Source organism: Polypterus senegalus, chromosome 6 (genome assembly GCF_016835505.1).
Source record: "Polypterus senegalus isolate Bchr_013 chromosome 6, ASM1683550v1, whole genome shotgun sequence".
Taxonomy (NCBI): Eukaryota; Metazoa; Chordata; class Cladistia; order Polypteriformes; family Polypteridae; genus Polypterus; species Polypterus senegalus.
In genome coordinates, this window is record NC_053159.1 from 26,940,121 (window position 1) to 26,960,327 (window position 20,207).

General features: G+C 40.6%; 1 protein-coding gene across 2 annotated transcripts in view; it reads left to right on the forward strand.

Annotated features, from left to right (window-relative positions):
• The window catches only part of LOC120530892 (forkhead-associated domain-containing protein 1-like), a 106,226-nt gene that overhangs the window by 72,326 nt on the left and 13,693 nt on the right, over positions 1–20,207 (forward strand). For both annotated transcript variants that reach the window (XM_039755658.1, XM_039755659.1), the window contains 5 exons: positions 2,023–2,182; positions 8,482–8,629; positions 12,547–12,688; positions 16,739–16,860; positions 19,770–19,865. In XM_039755658.1, coding sequence (XP_039611592.1) covers positions 2,023–2,182; positions 8,482–8,629; positions 12,547–12,688; positions 16,739–16,860; positions 19,770–19,865 — 668 coding nt within the window. The remainder of the gene's footprint in view (positions 1–2,022; positions 2,183–8,481; positions 8,630–12,546; positions 12,689–16,738; positions 16,861–19,769; positions 19,866–20,207) is intronic.

The following is a 20,207-nucleotide window of genomic DNA, read 5'->3' on the forward strand; positions in this document are numbered from 1 at the left end:
TATCTAAGGTTTTAGGGTCAAACCAAGAATGTCTTTTGTCAGTCTGTGTTTGCATTGAAAGAGTCAAGCCCCAACAGTGCTGTTTAGATGCCTGTTCTGTGTTACATTCAGCAGAGTCCCTAGATCCTCCTAACTTCCACCAACACTGTGCATCCCAGCTGAACCCAGAAGGACTTTGAGATTACCACTTTTATATTAACTTTAGCTAAGTGTCTCCAGGATGATTTGACTTCCTCCAGTGTATTATCGTTGGCCAAGAAGGCTTTGACTATGAGACTACCTCCAGTATATTAACCTTAGCTAAGTGTCTCCAGAAAGACTATGAGACTACCACCAATATATTAACTTTAGCTAGGTGTCTCCAGAAATATGTTGAGACTACCACTAGGATATTAACATTAGCTAAGTATCTCCAGAAGAACTTTGAGACAACCATCAGTATATTAACATTAGCTAGGTGTCTCCAGAATGACGATGAGACTTCCTCCAGTGTATTAACCTTGGCCTAGGAGACTGACTGTGAATTACCTGTACCTCCAGTATATTAACCTTAGCCAAGTGTCTCCAGGACAATTACATCCATATTGCAACTGTCTTTTGGTTTCTTCAGGATTTCTGTTCTCAGTGTCGTTATATTACCTTGATCTGACATTTCCTCTGTCATGTGCCCTGCTATTTCCCTTTCTTTTTTGAGTATTTATTGGAAGGGATCCAGCATGCAGTGTTTTTAAGATTATTGATCTTTTTAATTGTTTTGTCATGTATTTATTAGCTACATAGGTCATAGCACAAGTGCTAAATTCTTTATGTACTGATGGAGCGCCTCTGCTGACTTTAGCCTAATACAGCCAGGCAAAGCAGTGAAGTAGACCGCAGGTCTCTCTATCAGTAGTAGTTGATCTACCAGGATGTCTGAATTAAAATCCATTGCAAGTGACCTTTTAGGTTGTTAAATATGCTCAGAGAGTGATGTACAAAGGTAAATCACAAAGTAGATGTATAAGGGTAAATCATAAAGTAAAGGAAGTTTGAAAATTACACAGTAACCACAATGGATAGAAGCTGACACAGTACAACACATTCTTGGTGGCTTATGGGTAGTTTGAACATACACAGCGCAGCACTCTGCCATTAGTCTAGTTGAAGCCAAGGCCAAATGAACATGAATGCTTCATCGCAGGATTTTCACCATTCAACAACACACCATAGTGACATTTCTTCGGACAGCGGGAGTAAAACCTGCTGAAATTCTCTGCAGGATGTTGTCTTATCCATCTTGCTCTATCTTTATGGTCTTCCAAGTTACCAACAACAGTTATTCATTCTCCGATGAAGGCATTTGCCATGTCGATGTGGGCTTGTCTTTGCGATGTTGATGGTTGACCAGATTGAGCTTTGCTGGTTACACTTGATCTTTCTGCTTTAAATCTTTGTACTCATTTATAAACTCTTCATTAAGTCATGCTGTTTTCACTTCTGAAGTGAGCCAGCATACATCAGTAAATTTCAGCAGGTTTCTCTCCATCTGCTCAAAGAAATCTCAAAATGGTGTATTGTTCAACAATGGTGAAATCCCTCCACAGAGCATCCATGTTTCTTTGACCTTGGCTTCATCTAGACTAAGATAAACTTTGCACTGTGCACGTTCAAACTACCCATAAGCCATCCTGAACGTGTTGTGTTGTGCCAGCTTCTATCTGCTGTGGTTTCTGTGTAATTTTCAAATTGTCTTAAGTTTTTTAATTTACCCTCGTATAAGTTGCATTTATAACTTGAACACTTTAATGTTCAGTTATAGTTCACTGACTATTGAGAAGATTTAAATATGAGCGATCAAGATTCATTTTAACTAAGATATAACTTGCAAAGCACATGGGGTACTTCCGGAGTGATTTTCACTGTGTGAGGTACGTCATTTCTTCTAAATCCTCAGTGATACCACTGCACTGTTAGGTATTCAGTAGCACCTCACTCATACAGTCGCTAAACCTCACCTTCTCTTTTACTTTTTCATTCTTGTAGGTGAGCTCAGTGAGAAGCAGAAACATGAACTGGAGAAAACCCGTGCCCTTGTGGTGGAGCAAAGGGCAGAAATGTCTTCACTCAGGCAAAAGCTGTCTATGATGTCTGATCTGGTAGAAAAAAAAGATGCAGAAATGAAACGAATGAACAAAGAACTGAAGTGAGTAACACAAACCAATGTGTTTTCAGGGGTGTAGAAGGGACCAGTTTTGTTTTTGGCGCTCCTTACAATAACTGCCACTAGATCAGGGCAGTCAAACTCAGTTCCTACCACTTTCTCCATTAGCTACCAATTACAAATGCTAGTTTAACATGCTGTGCTGGTTTTAACTTGTAGTGGTCGCGAGGATGTGAAGATTCACACTGTCCAAAGACGATAATTTATGTACTTTATTGTGTGGACCCCAGGAACACACCCAACGTTGACCCGGCACCCACACACTCACACGCAGTGACACTGTTATTGGCACAATAAATAGATCATTAACAATGAAATATATTAATCAAATAATCGGGAGTGGTCTCCTCTAGACTTTCTTGTATACTCAGATATGGAGATGGATATTTGAGGAGTAAACTGCAAGACAATGATTATATTTTTATATTATGTACATTAAAGAACCATCAACAACAAATCTAGTCAAATTAGTAATATATCAAACAATTATTATAAAAGTAATGTTGAATAAATCGGACTCTGCAGCTGCATGAATAAAAGGTAAAGTACCACTTCCGGTTAGCGGAAATAGCCCAAAAATTGATAAAAATCTACGTTTTGTACCTAATACTTGTATGCAAAATTTGGTTGAGCTAAGTGAAAGTGTACTCAAGTTATCGTGTTTACATACACACACACACACACACAGACACAAAGATATAATTTCAAAAATGGTATTTTCGGACTCAAGGAGGTCTAAAACATCGCGATTCATCAAAATCTCAAAATGGAATTTTTGGAGGATTCCAATACTTTTCCTATACGAGAAAGTAAAAAGAACACATAATTTTACCCTCCCTAGCTCCCCGACAGCGATAACAAATTACAAAAATAGCGGGTGTAGTTGATGATGGATATGTGATTAAAACACCCTGTGACCAGCTTTCTGAAAGCAATCTGAAGTTTTATCCTGCCAGGTTCCTGATTCGGTGTGGGGTTTGAAGTGTTTTTGGAACGCTCCCTCAGACATACACATGTCCATTCAGTACAGACTCAACACGGGCAGGCAGGCACAGGACTGTAATCCAAGGTGGTCAAGTCGTAATCCAATTGTGTGTATGAGGCGTATAAAAAAACAGACGGATGATTGCGATCCTCCCAGCGTTTTGTAGGTTAATTTTTAAAGGCCCCATCTGCTCATTCTTCTTCCCAACAATAGTGTTATATCACTGGGGCTGCTGGGTGGTACAAACTGACTTGCATTTTAATAGTTGCATGTCTTTTTTAACCAGCAGCCAAACAATAATGAGGCTAAAGGCAGGCTAAGAGATGACCAAGCCAGATTAGTTCACATTTGCGTTGGAGTCTTTCATTCATCAACAGTATCAATACAATATTTCAATAGAAAAAAAGTAAAGGTCTGGGAAATACTGTAGTCTGTAAAGCATTTAGATGGTGATCTCAGAAGAAAGAAAATCAGTTTTGCAAATGACTGGTGTAGCAGAATGAGTGCTTAAGCCAGCCAACAAATTTAATAACAGGTTTCATTAACAACTAAATTAAGAGACCAGGAAAAGGAGTGAAAATCATGGCCCTCCAGACATGTATGTGATTGCTAGGCTACTGGGTAAAAAAAACAATTAAGAAAAGGATTTAAGATTAAGACAAAATGCATTTTAAATGTAGTAGAAGTAATTGGTTACTAATTAAAAAAACAGATGGAATGAAAACCCTGCCGCTGCTTCAATCTTCCAGAACCTGAGTGTTTGACACGTCACTCTCTTGTGTTTACTTGTTTCTAAAAACTGGCTGGGTTCTCCTTATTTTCTTATGTGATATGTAGAATTATTAAAGCTGTTTAATTTACACTTGTGCTGTACGCAGCTGGGTCTTGGGATACGTGTGCACCCAGTATGGGAGGTTGAGCGCCTCTTTGCTGTTTTTGTGGCAGAGAAAGGAGATTAAAGTATCAGATGAGTTTGCTAATAGGAATGAGGCTGATTTATCTGAAACTATTAAACTCCCTTAAACTGCCAAAACTGACAATGTCAGCTTTTTAAAGGATTTTCTAGAAGTTAATACTCTCCTAATACTTGCGTATATCAAGAGGTATTCTTCACAATGAGCCATGTCTAATGTATATGTTGAATTTGTACCCAATATCCAGTTGCAAATGTTTTTGTGGCAGAGAAAGGAGATTAAAGTATCAGATGAGTTTGCTAATAGGAATGAGGCTGATTTATCTGAAACTATTAAACTCCCTTAAACTGCCAAAACTGACAATGTCAGCTTTTTAAAGGATTTTCTAGAAGTTAATACTCTCCTAATACTTGCGTATATCAAGAGGTATTCTTCACAATGAGCCATGTCTAATGTATATGTTGAATTTGTACCCAATATCCAGTTGCAAATCTTTTGTAATCCAGCTATCCAAGTTGAAGATCTGCCTTTAGCTTTAGAGTAGATAGATAGATAGATAGATAGATAGATAGATAGATAGATAGATAGATAGATAGATAGATAGATAGGACTTTATTAATCCCCAAGGGGAAATTCACATACTCCAGCAGCAGCATACTGATAAAAACAATATTAATTAAATAAAAATGCTGTGCAAGTTAAAAAATGCAAGGTGGAGAGTGTGAAGCAGGTATAACAGTCTATAATCTTGCATAGTGTTAATGTTTTCCTCCCCGAGTGGAATTGAAGAGTCGCTTGGTGTGGCAGAGGACCGATCTCCTCAGTCTGTCAGTGGAGCAGGACGGTGACAGCAGTCTGTCACTGAAGCTACTCCTCTGTCTGGAGATGATCCTGTTCAGTGGATGCAGTGGATTCTTCATGATTGACAGGAGTTTGCTTAGTGCCCGTCGCTCTGCTACAGATGTTAAACTGTCCAGCTTCATTCCTACAATAGAGCCTGCCTTCCTCACCAGTTTGTCCAGGCGTGAGGCGTCCCTCTTCTTTATGCTGCCTCCCCAGCACACCACCACGTAGAAGAGGCGCCGCTCAACGTCTGATAGAACATCTGCAGCATTTTATTGCAGATGTTGAAGGACGCCAGCCTTCTAAGGAAGTATAGTCAGCTCTGTCCTCTCTTGCACAGAGCATCAGTATTGGCAGTCCAGTCCAATTTATCATCCAGCTGCACTCCCAGGTATTTATAGGTCTGCACTCTCTGCACACAATCACCTCTGATGATCACGGGATCCATGAGGGGCCTGGGCCTCCTAAAATCCACCACCAGCTCCTTGGTTTTGCTGGTGTTCAGTTGTAGGTGGTTTGAATGGCACCATTTAACAAAGTCCTTGATTAGCTTGCTATACTCCTCCTCCTGCCCACTCCTGATTCAGCTAACGATAGCAGTGTCGTCAGCGAATTTTTGCACGTGGCAGGACTCCGAGCTGTATTGGAAGTACGATGTATAAAGGCTGAACAGGACCAGAGAAAGTACAGTCCCCTGCGGCGCTCCTATGCTGCTGACCACAATGTCAGACCTGCAGTTCCTGAGACGCACATACTGAGGTCTGTCTTTAAGATAGTCCACAATCCATGCCACCAGGTATGAATCTACTCCCATCTCTGTCAGCTTGTCCCTAAGGACAAGGATGGGCATGGCGGACCTGTGGCCTCAGGTGGTGAAGCAGCCTTCATCACATGTGACGTAGGGGCAACAGGCCTGAAGTCATCAGCTCACCAGGTCGTGATACCTTTGGGATTGGGGTGATGCAAGATGTTTTCCAAAGCCTCTGGACTCTCCCCTGTTCCAGGCTCAGGTTGAAGATGCGCTGTAGAGGACTCCCCAGCTCCAGCGCACAGGCCTTCAACAGTCGTGGCGATACTCCATCTGGACCCACTGCTTTGCTGGCACGAAGTCTCCTCAGCTCTCTGCTTACCTGGGCTGCTGTAATTGTGGGTGGGGGGAAACTCTCTCCTGTGCTGGTATCAGCAAAAGAATGGGTGGAGGATGCAGTACTCTGAGGTGAGAGTGAGAGTGGGTTAGGTTGGTCAAACCTGCTAAAAAACACTTGGTTGCATTTAACTATGTGTTTCAAGCTTTAACATTCAACAAAATAGTCTAGTGGCAAATGAACTTCCAATTAGCGGCTTTGTCCTACTCTTTCCTAGTAGTGTGTAGTCCACATAGCAGCTGGAATCCACAAAATATATAAGGTGAGGCAGGTCAATGTTGATCCATGTCAATTCAAGAGTCTTCCACAGCTGACAATAGTGGATGGTAGAAGTCTGCTCTGAATTTCTTGGTGTTTTTCATCCTACAGTTCAAAAGATGGCCAGTGTAATTCATTTCATGGAACCATTCTGGATTTTCCTAGCCTTGCAGTCTAAAATAAGTTACATTTGGGAGAAATTACAGAAGCTCTTTAAATTAAAAAAATAAATAAAAATACACACACTTTGATCTGAACACACACCAGAATGACTAAAAAGCTTCTAACTTGGCAGTCCCAGTTCTAGTGAGGCATTGTGCAGACGTATTGCTGTTGGTATAAAGGAGCCCCCCCAGCATTTCTTGACACAGAGTTGCAGTTATTTTTTTATGATTCACCTGTCATCCCAGGGCCTGAATGCCAAACTCCACCAATGAGCTGTACCTTGTTATTCTAATATTCATCTGTAGCATTTGGCTTAAATCGATAGCATCCAAAATATACTGAACTGTCCTGTTTTCCATGAAATCCTCAGTCCTAACAACGTGATCTTTCACAAAGGCCAAAGCCACACACAACAGATCCATATTGTGTGCCATCTGTGTGTGATAATTAGGAGGAAACCACTATCAGGACCTTTTACAGACTTCAAAAATATCCACTATGGCATTCCATGAAAGCTAGTAAAAGCCACAATAACTCTAAATGAACACTCGACTGGCCAACTGCTAAAGTGCTCCCAAGCAAACCACTTCTAAATGAGTTCATGACGCAATGGCTGAATCATGCTGATGACTTTTGCTTGCTGGAAGGCAGCCAGGAGTGCAGCCAAAATCAGCTTGAAATAGCCAAAGTACAAAATTTATCCCCCTCAAAGCACTTTGTTAGCAAGATTAAACAAATGCCTGTTAATGCCAACTGGGTTCCAAATTAAAAGTGACACTAATCCAACAGAATTTGAAGATATCTTGGCTCAACGATTGCACCAAGTGCTTCCCATCCAGTGTTGAAAATTGGGGTTATCCGGTTTAGGACTGTACTGAGCAATGCCTAGTCAGAATTGGAGGCAACGTGGAATCGTCCAAACCTGGATGGAGTGCTAGTCCATTACAGGGACTACTCGAACACACACATACACATACACACACATAGATGCTGCTCCTTAAACCCCTGTAGCAAATGCTTTTTGAAAGTCTAAGTAAATGTTGTTTGCTTTGTTCTTGTCAACTATTCCGCTTACTTCTTCAAAAATTACCTAAAAGATTGGTTTGCATGACCTTCTTGTAATAAGCCCATACTGGCTGCTATTTAGAATATTATTTTGTTTTATGTACATTTCTAATTTATTTCTTATTGTAGTTTCCATAATTTTATAAAAATGGCTGTCATTACTAAATGGCCAGGTGTCCGTATGTATGGTGTCGCCCAGGGGTGCAGCCATGTGGTGTGACGGAGAAGTGAATAGTCCGACCAATTTGCCGCCTCCTGTCCCTACATAATATTGGTTTCCTGGCTGGGCAAGACTCCTTAATTATGCCCCTCCAGGATGCCAGCAGGTCCTCTGCAATGTTGGCACCATTTTTCTTCCTATAACTGTGGCACGGAATGCCCTACGTCTCTTAAATGGCCAGGTGTCCGTATGTATGGCGTCGCCCAGGGATGCAGCCATGTGGTGTGACGGAGAAGTGAATAGTCCGACAAATTTGCCGCCTCCTGTCCCTACATAATATTGGTTTCCTGGCTGGGCAAGACTCCTTAATTATGCCCCTCCAGGATGCCAGCAGGTCCTCTGCAATGTTGGCACCATTTTTCTTCCTGTAACTGTGGCACGGAATGCCCTACATCTCTTGTTCAGTAGAGTGGTCTCTTGGCCATGTAAGGATACTTGAACCATCCTGGCCAGGACACCAGCCCCAGAAATAATTAAAAGTATTTGAACTGGAAATGAATATACAGTATCTGTTTTAAAATGAGCACACGTCATTCAGTGTTTACTATGAGCGATTAAAGAGATGATGGCTGAAATCAGAGCACACTGAGCATCCTTTGGGGTTTTTGATTGTGCATAAGAGTAGAGATATTTTTGTGCATATCATTTGAAATACTAAGATCACTGCTCCGTTTCCTTTCTGACAGGCAATGCAAGGAGAATCTTGCAAAGGAGCAGAGCGCCCTCAAGGACAAAGAATTGCAGTACGAGAAGCTCGAGGAAGAAGTCAGGAGCCGGAATAGCACAGGCTTCTGTGAATCGCCCATGTCTGACGAGTCATCCAAGGCGAATGAGGTACCAAGAGCCTGCAACAAATTCATAGGCTGCCGCACTATTATACTTTGCTTCTTTTATGAAATCTGGCTCGGTGCTTCCTCATTTCTTGATCTGACAAAATAATTGATCAAATAAGTATTGACCCTTTTAGTTTGACACACCTAAATCATCACTGGGGCAACTAATTGGCTTTAGAAGGCATAGAATTAGGAGGTCACCTGTCGGGTTTCACATGATTACAATACAAATGCACCTGATCTGGAAGGGCCAGCTTGTGAGGCGTCAGTCTGGTGGACTAACCTACACAGTGGAGATCAAAGACCACTCCAAAGAACAACATAAAAAGGGCATTGAAAAGCACAAGTCAGGGCATTGAGACAAGAAAATACCCATCCATCCATTATCCAACCTACTATATCCTAGTTAAAGGGTCATGGGGGTCTGCTGGAGCCAATCCCAGCCAACACAGGGTGCAAGGCAGGAAACAAACCCCAGACAGGGCCCCAGCCCACCGCGGAGAAAATACCCAATGGTTTTTAGTTTTATCAATGATTAAGAAATAGAAAGAGTATGGCACAGTGGCAATTCTGCCAGAGCAGGCCATCCACAAAAACTGATTGATTATGTAAGAAGATGACTATAATGATATAGAGCTATGATAACTCTGGAGGAGTAAGAGGCTACAGTGGAGAAGATTAGAGAGACTGTGCAGGCAGCAGCTGTTGACCGGCTGATTCACTAGTCACAGCTTTATGAGTGATTGGCAAAGAGAAAGCTGGCTGACAGAAGGAACATGGGCAACTCTGCTGGAAGAAGAAGAAGGAGGCTCTCTGGTTAAATAGCTTATTAGCCTTCAGACTAAACATCTAAATGTTGCACATCATCAAAAACACACCACCTTTACCATGAAGCACGGAGGTGACAGCATCAGGCTGTTGGGTTACTTCTCTGGAGCAGGCCCTGGAAAGCTTGTGAGGGTCAAATGAATGCAGCAAAGTAAGAGAAATCCTGCAGGAAAACCTGACGCACTCTGCACAACACTTGGGCCTTGGAAGAAGATTTGTTTTCCAGCAAGACAAAGACCCTAATTATAAAGCCAAAGCTACAGAAGAATGACTTAAATTCAACATTGTTAATGTCCTGAAGTGAGAACTTGTGGCTGGACTTGGTGAAAACTGTTCACTGATGATCCCCTTGAGTGGTTTTGCAAATAAGAATGAGTGAAAATGTGCAGTTCCCAGATGATGGAGACCTGTGTGTCCACAGACTCCATGCTGTCATGGCTGCCAAATGTGCATCTGTTAAGTACTGACTTGAGAAAAGTGAGTATTTATGTGATCAATTATTTTGTGTTTAATTAATTTAGACCACTTTGTAGAGATTTGTTTTCACTTTGACATTATATGAGTTATTTTTTGTTGATCAGTATCAAAAAAACTAAATTAGCCCCCTGTTATTCCAAATTGTATAACAGTAAAATATAAAAACTTCCAAGGGAGTGAATACTTTTTTATTGGGATGGTTAAGTCACAGGGTCTGGCAGACTGGATCATAGTATTGTTCAAGGCTAAAATATACAGGAATCTAATAATAATACATCTGTGGTGGGCTGGCGCCCTGCCCGGGGTTTGTTTCCTGCCATGCACCCTATGTTGTCTGGGATTGGCTCCAGCAGACTCCCGTGACCCTGCGTTAGGATATAACGGTTTGGATAATGGACGGATGGATAATAATACATTTTATTTATACAAGGCGCCATTCTAAGCACTCAAGGGCACCAAACAAACAATAAAACACATTATAAACAAAACTTAAAACATCAGAAAATACAGAAAATCTAAAAATTAAAACCAAACAAAGCCACTATAATCATAGAGAAAAAGCCATTTTAAACAGATGGGTTTTAAGTTTGCATTTGAAGGTTGAAAATGATTCGATATTTCTAAGCTCAGTAGGTAGTGAGTTCCAGAGCTTGGGGGCAGAATGGCAGAATGCTGTCCTCCCCATGGAGGTTAGACGGGCAAGTGGGACGGTCAGGTGGATGGAGGAAGAGGATCTAAAGTTATGGGAGGGAATGGTAACATGAAGAAGGTTGGACAGATATGGAGGGGCGAGGTTATTAATGTCCTTAAATGTTAACAGCAGAATTTTAAAATCATTTTGGAACTTAATAAGACTGGAGTAATATGGTGAATAGATGGGGTTCGAATAAGGATGCGAGCAGCAGAATTCTGGACTAGCTAAAGCTTATGGACAGATTTATTAGAGAGACCAAACAGGAGTGAATTGCAATAGTCCACATGAAAAGTAACAAGACCGTGAACAAGAAAGGCAGTGGTATGGGGAGTGAGGGAGGGGCGGATGCGATTAATATTACGTAGGTGGAAGTAAGCAGACCGGGTGATGTTATTAATGTGGGATTGGAAAGATAGAATACTGCCAAGGATGACACCCAGACTCTTGACCCGAGGTAAAGGGGAAACAAAGGAGTTATCAATAGCAAGTGAAAGATTATCGGCTTTGGATAAGGATGATCTTGTACCAATGAGGAGAACCTCAGTTTTGTCACTGTTCGATAATGATGAACCTTCATGCTTTGTGGTGTTATTGAGACTGCTGTGGTATTTGTAATGGTGCATTTGTAGTTCTTCTGGACAGTCTGTGGCCATTAGGTGATGTAACAGCACCCCAAACCCCAGGCACAATTGCACAACACTGAGTCCCAGGTGCAAATAATAGTTTATTAATAAGGAAATACCTCTCAGCAGGCTTCTCTTTACAATATACAGTAGAACTGTCCACAGTTTCTCCCCCATGAGTGTTTTCCTGCTCCTTCCACTCTCCTAAACATCACTTGTCCACCTCCTCCTGACTCCCACCTCCCTGGCCCAAATGGAGGGCTCTCTTTTAACTCTGGACTTAGGAGTACTTCCTGAGTTTAATCTATTGCTTCTGAGAAGCACTTCTGTGCCAGGCAGGACCCCAACAGTCCTTGTGCTGTCAGTATCCAACAGCTCCCCCAATGGCCCCCACAAAACCTGGCAGGGCAGGCCCCTGGAATCACAACTCCCATGCTGCCCTACTTGTGCTTGCCAGCCAGGATGCACCCATGTACTGTTTGCCCATAGGAGGCAGTCACCCACTGTCCCGATGTTCCAGGTACCCAAGCCCAACCAGAGTGTTCATCTGTGATTTCTGGGATGCAGCATATTTCTGTGTCCATGTCCTGGTGCGGCAGGGGATTATCATCGCTCCTCAGCTGACCTTTCTTTCCCATGGCCTTCTGGCCCGGTAAGGGAGCAGGATCCATCCTGTTGGGGACGCCAGATCCCTGACAAGTCTTAATAAAAATATGTTAACTAGGTTAGCTGCCAGGTGAATACAAAGCAAAGGAAAATGTCTGTTCATTAGAGGGATACTTTGATTGAAATCCATTTCCTCACTCCAAGATGCTAACACCCCTACAGAGAGATACTGTGTAACGAGTTTGTACACTCTCAGTGGCTTTGCTGCAGTGGTTATTAGTACTCATTGGCTAAATCCAGTGCTTAAATCCATGTAGTGGTGACATTCAAAGAATCCCCTTCTCTTTCTCTCTCTCCGTCTGTCTTGCTTTATTTCTCCCTCTCTTCCTTCCATCCCTTTTTCTCTAGAGACATTCTTCCTTTTAGCATTGAAAACCTCCCTAATACATCCTCACAACAAGATCCTTGCTGCCTACCTGGTGTAAGACATGTTCCTAATAGAATTCTGGATCTGGGATTTCTAGCTGTTAATTTTAGTAAACTCACCGGGAATCACACAGCAGAAAGGTGCTAATGCTTAACAAAATGGAATCCCCAGTCCCTGACAGCTGAATGCAATGTTGTTTTTATGAAGACATTGCTGTGCACAGTTTGAATGGCTCTTATTCTGCATCATTTTTCTATCAAAAGGAGAAGCTGGTACCCTCTGAATTGGCAGACCTAGGTGCGAAGTGTAAGGGCTATCGACACGAGGAAGTCATCCAGCGTCAACGGGAAGCCTTGGCAGAGCTTAGGACCAGACTGAAAGCATTGGAGACTGCAAGACCAACAAGTAAGGAAAAAATAAATCCTGCAAAGACAGTTTGATGTTGTACTGGCATTCGAATATGAAGAGAATGGATTAGAGTTTTAGGTTCTATACAGAATAGTTGGATATAGACCCTCGTGACAAGTGTTGCTGTTGTTTGACAGAGTCTTTTAGTGTGGATTCAGTTTACAGATGCCAGTAAACCTGTTTTTAAGCTCACTGTCAAAACTACCTCCTAATTTTGTAATCCATAGAATTTTGATCATGAGGAATACTTTTCACGTTTCTGTTTGGCTTAAGGATTAGTTGAAGTCAACCCCTTAAACTATCGCGCCCCCTAGGATTATCACACCACGGCCAAAATTTAACAAAAAATATCACACCTCCCTGCCAAATATAACAAAACAAATCGCATAGCTATCAAGATGCTGCTAGTCTCACTGTTTGAAATCTCCATCAGGATTTGAAATTTTTCTAAAACATTGCAACATCCTTCACTCTGAGGAGGTTCTCTATTTTGCATACTTTTAAACGGACAGTGAAGTGAATTTTTGAATTAAAAAGAGCTTCATGATCAAGACCACTGAAGATGCATTTGACTAGACATATAATAAATAGCAGTTGTGGTCAATGATAGACCGACTGTCATTTCACCTAAAGTGAGTCTGAAGGCTTTGCAGAATTTTCACTGTATTATGTGTTAGCCTGTAAAAACTCACCCAGGCTTTGTTTTACTGTAACTGACATAAAAGGTATTGTGCCATTTTTCTGCAATAACTGCATTACGAAAAAAAGAAAAGATGGTTGCTAAATTTGTGATTTGTATTGTTGTAATGGACAGGTTATTAAAACTTGTCAATTAGAAAGGAGGAGGCGTACCCACTTATTAATATGACGGGTCTGAATAGTATTTTAGTACTTTAAGACAAGTAAATTGTTTTGTCTTTATGCAGTACCAGTCAAAAGTTTGGACATGCTTAGTAGTTTTCATGTTTTTGATAGAAATTGACACCTTTTTTATAGTAGCAGGGTGTTGTACCGTGTTAGCCATTATGAATACAATGAGAAGTCAAGCAAAATGGCACCTTTTATTGGCTAAATGAGCAGATTACAATATGCAAGCTTTTCAAAGCAGCTCAGGCCCCTTCTTCAGGCAAGTTGTAATCATTACACTCACTACAAATAACCCGGAGAAGGAGCCGTGGTTGCCTCAAAAGCTTGCATATTGTAATCTGTTCAGTTAGCCAATGAAAGGTGCCATTTTCCTTGACTTCTCATTACCATCCATCCATCCATTATCCATCCTGCTATATCCTAACTACAGGGTCACTGGGGTCTGCTGCAGCCAATCCCAGCCAACACAGGGTGCAAGGCCGGAAACAAACCCCGCAGGGTGCGCACACACACACACCGACCACACACTAGGGACAATTTAGAATCGTCACTGCACCTGACCTGCATGTCTTTGGACTGTGGGAGGAAACCGGAGTACGCGGAGGAAACCCACACAGACACAGGGAGAACATGCAAACTCCACGCAGGGAGGACCCGGGAAGCTTCTCATTACCTTTTTCATCACATACCATTAAACTGATTTAAAAATACAGGGAAAGGCATTACCAGTATGTATAATGGCTATTACTGCTTGAAATGACTGAATTTTAATTTATCATTCACATATGACTGCAAAGCTCCAGTTTCAGTACCCATTCCTTCGTATTTACATGCTAACTGATTATTAGAGAAAACTTTGTAACTGCATTATGATATTCTGTTCATTTGTGTTACAAGGTGCTACCATTCCTAAAGTTCAGTTCTGGGTTCAAAAGTGGCCAAAAATAAGCAAGTTTCCTCTCATTTTTGTGAAGAGTGAAGGTTGTTCCATGTAATGGATTGTCAGGAAACTTTGAAGATTTCATACAAAGGGGGTCTTGAGAGAAGAGGACAAACTGGACTGATTGAGCATTAAAAAAAAAAAACAAGAAAAAAGCCCAAATGCACAACTGCATAAGACAAGGACATCAGAGTATGTGGAGTGAGAATCAAATACTTACTAGATGCTCACTTGGTGTCTTAAATACACAACAAACTCCTGTGTCACCTGCAACAGTGAAAATGCAACTCTGGCTTTAATCTTTTTCGTTTTAATTTGCAAGTTTCATATATTGCTTCTCCTTGAAACTCTGCCTCTAAGGCCAGCATCCCAGAGTTGTCTTTTCTCTGTTACAGAAAGCAATAGGAGCCAACTGAGGACCTGTAAGGTGTTTGTTTCTCACACTACACACTCTGGCGTCCTTATCCTTTTATGCAGCTGGCCATCTGGGCCTTCCCCTTCTTTTCTAATCCTGTGTCAGATCCAGTGTGTCCTCACCTCTCAAAAGAGTGACAGACCCCTTTATATGAAATCTTCAGTTTCTTGACAATTTGTTACATGGAGTAACTTTCATTCTGCAAAGAAACATCAGACAGTCACGTTTCTTGAGAAAGCTGTTCTATTTTAGCCATTTTTGAACCCAGAACTGAATTTTAGGAATGTCAGAACCTTGTAACCCAAGCAAACAGAATTTCAGGTTTCAGTGGTGCTAATGCAATTATTAAGGTTTCTCTAATAACCAATTAACATTTAAAATGACTAATTAAGGAAGAGCTGAATAATGACACTGAAGGAATGGCTGCTGAAAACTGAGCTCTGTAGTGAATTTGAATAATACATTAAAAATCAGCCATTTCATGCCATTAGAAACACTTGTAATGTCTTGGCTATATTTTAAAAATAAGTTTAATGGTGTCTTGATAAAAAAGGTATCAATTTCTATTAAAAACATGACATTTCTGGGTGTGTACAAATGTTTGACTGTCTCTGTAAATATTTATCTTAGGCAGGTGAGTTTGCAATTAAAAGAAAATGTGGATTTTTTTATAGCCCAGAAGCAATAAAAAAATTAATACAGGGTCTGAATATTTTTACAAGACACCGTTAAAACTCTTTATACCCACAATGGTCAGGAGAATAAGATGTTCACCTCCTTCTTTTTTCTGTTTATCAGAAATTGGGATTGTATATCAATTTAGAGACCAGTATGACTTTTTCAAAAGGGGCATTTCCATCTATTATAATAGTTTATGAGTACTTTTATTGAAGGGGGTCCGTCTGTCCATTTCCTGAACCGGCTTAATCCAGTTCAGGTTTGTTGGTAGCTGGGGCTTCTGGTTAATGGTAGAATGCCAGCCTGGACAGGGTGCCAGTCGGTCACAGAGTATCACCACTTGCACCCACCAACACACATTCCCAGCCAGTTTAACATCACCAATCAACAGAACAGGCTGCTCTATGAGGTGTGCAGATGGACAACTGGCTCATCAAAACTTCAACAAACAATTTTAGCTATTTGTACAAGTCATCTCTATAATTTAGTCTCAAAAGAGTAGTCAGTTTTCCATTCCTCCTTCCCTCTAGCTGGATGATAGATAGATAGATAGATAGATAGATAGATAGATAGATAGATAGATAGATAGATAGATAGATATGTGAGACACTATATGATAGATAGATAGATAGATAGATAGATAGATAGATAGATAGATAGATAGATAGATAGATAGATAGATAGATAGATAGATAGATATGAAAGGCACTATATAACAGATAGATAGATAGATAGATATAGATAGATAGATATTAGAGATAGATAGATAGATAGATAGATAGATAGATAGATAGACATATGATAGGCATAGATAGATAGATAGATAGATAGACAGATAGATATGAAAGGCACTATATGATAGATAGATAGATAGATATTAAAGACTATATGAGTAGATACATATGAAAGGCACTATATAATAGATAGCTAGAAAGATAGATAGATATTAAAGACTATATAAGTCGATAGATATGAAAGGCACTATAAGATAGATAGATAGATAGATAGATAGATAGATAGATAGATAGATAGATAGATACTTTATTAATCCCAAGGGGAAATTCACATACCTTCCAAAGAGTTAAATTGTTTGAATAATTATTCTTTTAATTTAATAAAAGCACAACTGTTGTTCTTCTACCCATAGGCTCCAGTCAGGCACAATCTCTTCAGCAGGCTGCAGCCATGAAGAGGGAGTTGGCAGAATTCCGTGCCCATCAGGCTGCTTCAGAAAACCAAGAGCTGGATTTTGGCTACACTGGCAAGATGGTAGGGAAAGATAATTCTGTTTGGTCCTAAATATATGCGAACATATAAGCAGGCTGACTATTCAATATATGTTTTCTTTAGGCTTTATCTGGGTGTTCAGTTGAGGGTTTTTTGAAGCCAATCATCCTAAAAATCTATCAAACCAAAATTCTTCACGACCTTATAAATATTTCCCATTGATTCAGGTTAAGTATTATATCAAGAAGATAAAGGATTATTTAAAGCACATCCAATGTAAAACAGGCAGGCAGTGTGGGTTTAGAGGCTACTGCTTTGGACTCTGATGTAGTGGCTTCCAATCCCGCTGCTGAATTGTGTGACGATGAGCAAGTCACTTCACCTGCCAGTGCTCCATTGAAAAAGCAAAAGAAATGTAACTAATTGTATCTCGAAAAATGTCGTAGGACACCCTGGATAAAGGCTTCAGCCAATTAATAAAACATGTAATTTTCTAACCTACATACCAGGGTTGTAGGGTTAGCTGGAGCCCGTGCCAGCTAGCACAGGGGGCAAGGCAGGAACAAACTGTGGACAGGGTGCCAGTCCATCACAGGGTAAAGACACATACACACCCAAACACACACTGGGGACAATTTAGACTTAATTTGCAGAACATTAGAAAAATCGAGACGAGAGCAGGAGGCCGTTCAGCCCAACAAAACTGACCAGGCCTATCCACTTAATTCTTCTAAAATAACATCAAGTCAAGTTTTAAAAGTTTTGCTCTCTACCACACTACTTGGTAGCTTATTCTGTGTGTCTGTGGTTCTCGGTGTGAAGAAACACCTCCAAATGTTTGTGTGAAATTTACCCTTTATAAGTTTCCAACTCTATCCCTGTGTTCTTGATGAACTCATTTTAAAGTCATAGTCTTGATCCACTGGACTAATTCCCTTCATAATTTTAAACATTTCAATCATATCCCCTCTTAATTTTCTTTTGCTTAAACTAAAAAGGCTCAGCTCGTTTACTCTTTCTTCATAATTCATCGCCCGTTGCCCTAGAATCAGCCTAGTGTCTCTACTCTGGACTTTTTCTAGTGCTGCTATGTCCTTTTTGTAGCCTGGAGATCAAAACTTTACCCACAGAATCTCCAGATGAGGCCTCACCAGTGCATTATAACGCTGGAGCAGAACCTCCTTAGACTCCACACATCAGGGCACTATATAACCTGACATTCTGTTAGCCTTCATAATGGCAACTGAACACTGTTTGGAAGTTAGAGTCAACCAGTCCTATACACTCAATTCTTCTAAAATATCATCAAGTCCTGCTCTCTACCACACTACTTGGTACCTTATTCTATGTGTTTGTGGTTCTCTGTGTAAAGACTGTGCGAACTTTATGTGTGAAAGGTTTCCAACTGTGAACTCCAATTTTAAAATAGCAGTCTCGATCCACTGAGTTTAACAAGATGACAGGACGTGCATTGGGGAGCATGGGCTGATAGCGCATTGCCTCACCCACCACATGACGAACCACCTGGATTGGGACTCGAGTGCAGCGGGTGACACCTCGGCACCACACTTGAACAGTGTGAGGTTTATTACAATGGCTTGAGTGCCACCAACCCCCAAGTTTTCCCCTAGAAAAAGCCCATAGAAGAGCAACTAGGCTGATTCCAGGGCTACAGGGGATGAGTTATGAGGAAAGAATAAAAGAGCTGAGCCTTTACAGGTAAAAGAGGAGACATGACTAAAGTGTTTAAAATTATGAAGGGGATTAGTCCATTGGATCGAGATTGTTATTTTAAAATGAGTTCTTCAAGAACAAAGTTGGAAACTTGTGAAAGGTAAATGTTACCTCATTTGTCACATTCCTTATGTTCTTATGTACACATACATGCTATGCTTGTAACAAGGGGTAAATTATACTTCAAATCTGTAAATAAAAGAAGATAATTTGTAATTATGAACCTTGGATGTAGAAATGTTTGCCTTTAAAATCATTTCCTACTTGCAGAGATAATTACATATATCACCAGTGGCATGCCATGACATCAGACTGCATTCCAACAGTAAACACCCGTAACATCAGACGGCACAATATAACCGTCTTCAGTCCGCCGTCTTAGCTGCCAAGACCACACTGTCTACTGATCCGTGCTCTGTCGTAACAGACTCATTAGCCACATTAGTTAAAACTCAGACTTGAAATTTCAATGTTCAATCGATAGCTTAGCAAAGGAAAATTTGACTTTATATTGTTTCAACGATAATGAAGCATCAGAGCAAATTTTTGAATGGATAAAGCAACATGCACAAAAGTAAGCAAAAAGATGTCATCCTGTAAATCCAATTAATGTGCCTTAAGTGAGGATTAAATAATCGTATTTCAGAACATCAGCTCAGTCTGAGGGACACTGGAGGTGAGTGCAGGAGGGGAAGGCTAGAGCAGGAAGATTTTCTTTCAGAAGGATAGAGAGAAGCAGGAGCAACACAAAGGAAACGCAATGCTTGGGCTGAAGATTCAGTCCGAATGCTTACTGTGAGACTCTTCTGTACAAAACGCCCGTGTGTAAGATGGCAAAACTGGGAGGTTTCATATTAAAAGAAAGAAATGATCTTGAATGTCTGTTCCAATTCGCTTTAATTCCTGGGTGGGCTGCTTTAAACGTGCTCTTATCCTGAGGTTCACTCATTATGAGAGGGACAAGTTTACTCTTGTCAGGCTGATAAGAGTGTTGGCTCTGGAAAATGTTTGCCTTTTTAGAAGGCAAGCTGTCAACCTGGGACTTGGCTGTATATTATATATATTAGACATGCAGTCGCAATGTTACGTGATGTTTTTTATTAGACAACTTTCTTCATTTGAACTCATCTGTGTGGTCTGTAAATAAATGCAATATTTTAAAAATTACATACAGAAAAACATAGTAATAGGTCACCTCCTTTCTCTCACCTTTACAGTCTCGAAGCAGTGCTGGCTCGACTCAATATGAGAATATGATGGAAAAGACGTCGAAGCTGGAATTGGAGGAGAATTTAGAGATGAGTGAAAAAACGGTAAGCGGAAATTCTGACTAAACTTGGGGAAAGGCCCCTCGTTTTTTGTTTTTTTTTTATTTATGCTAGTTTAGAGATTCCTGTTATTACCCTCTCACAGGTAATCATAGTATGTGAACTGTAGATCTGTGCCCAAAAGATGTTTTATGAAATCTGTTCATTTGAGGAGTATTCACTGTATTTCTGCCTGTTTTTAGTTCCATTAGTTTTTATATTTAAGTTGGTGCTTTCTTGAAGAAGTTACAGATAACATTAATCCATGGATGGCCCCCATTTGCTCACACCTAAAACTGAGCTGGACAACAGTGTAGGTTTCTTGCAGATAAACTGCTCAGGATTTGC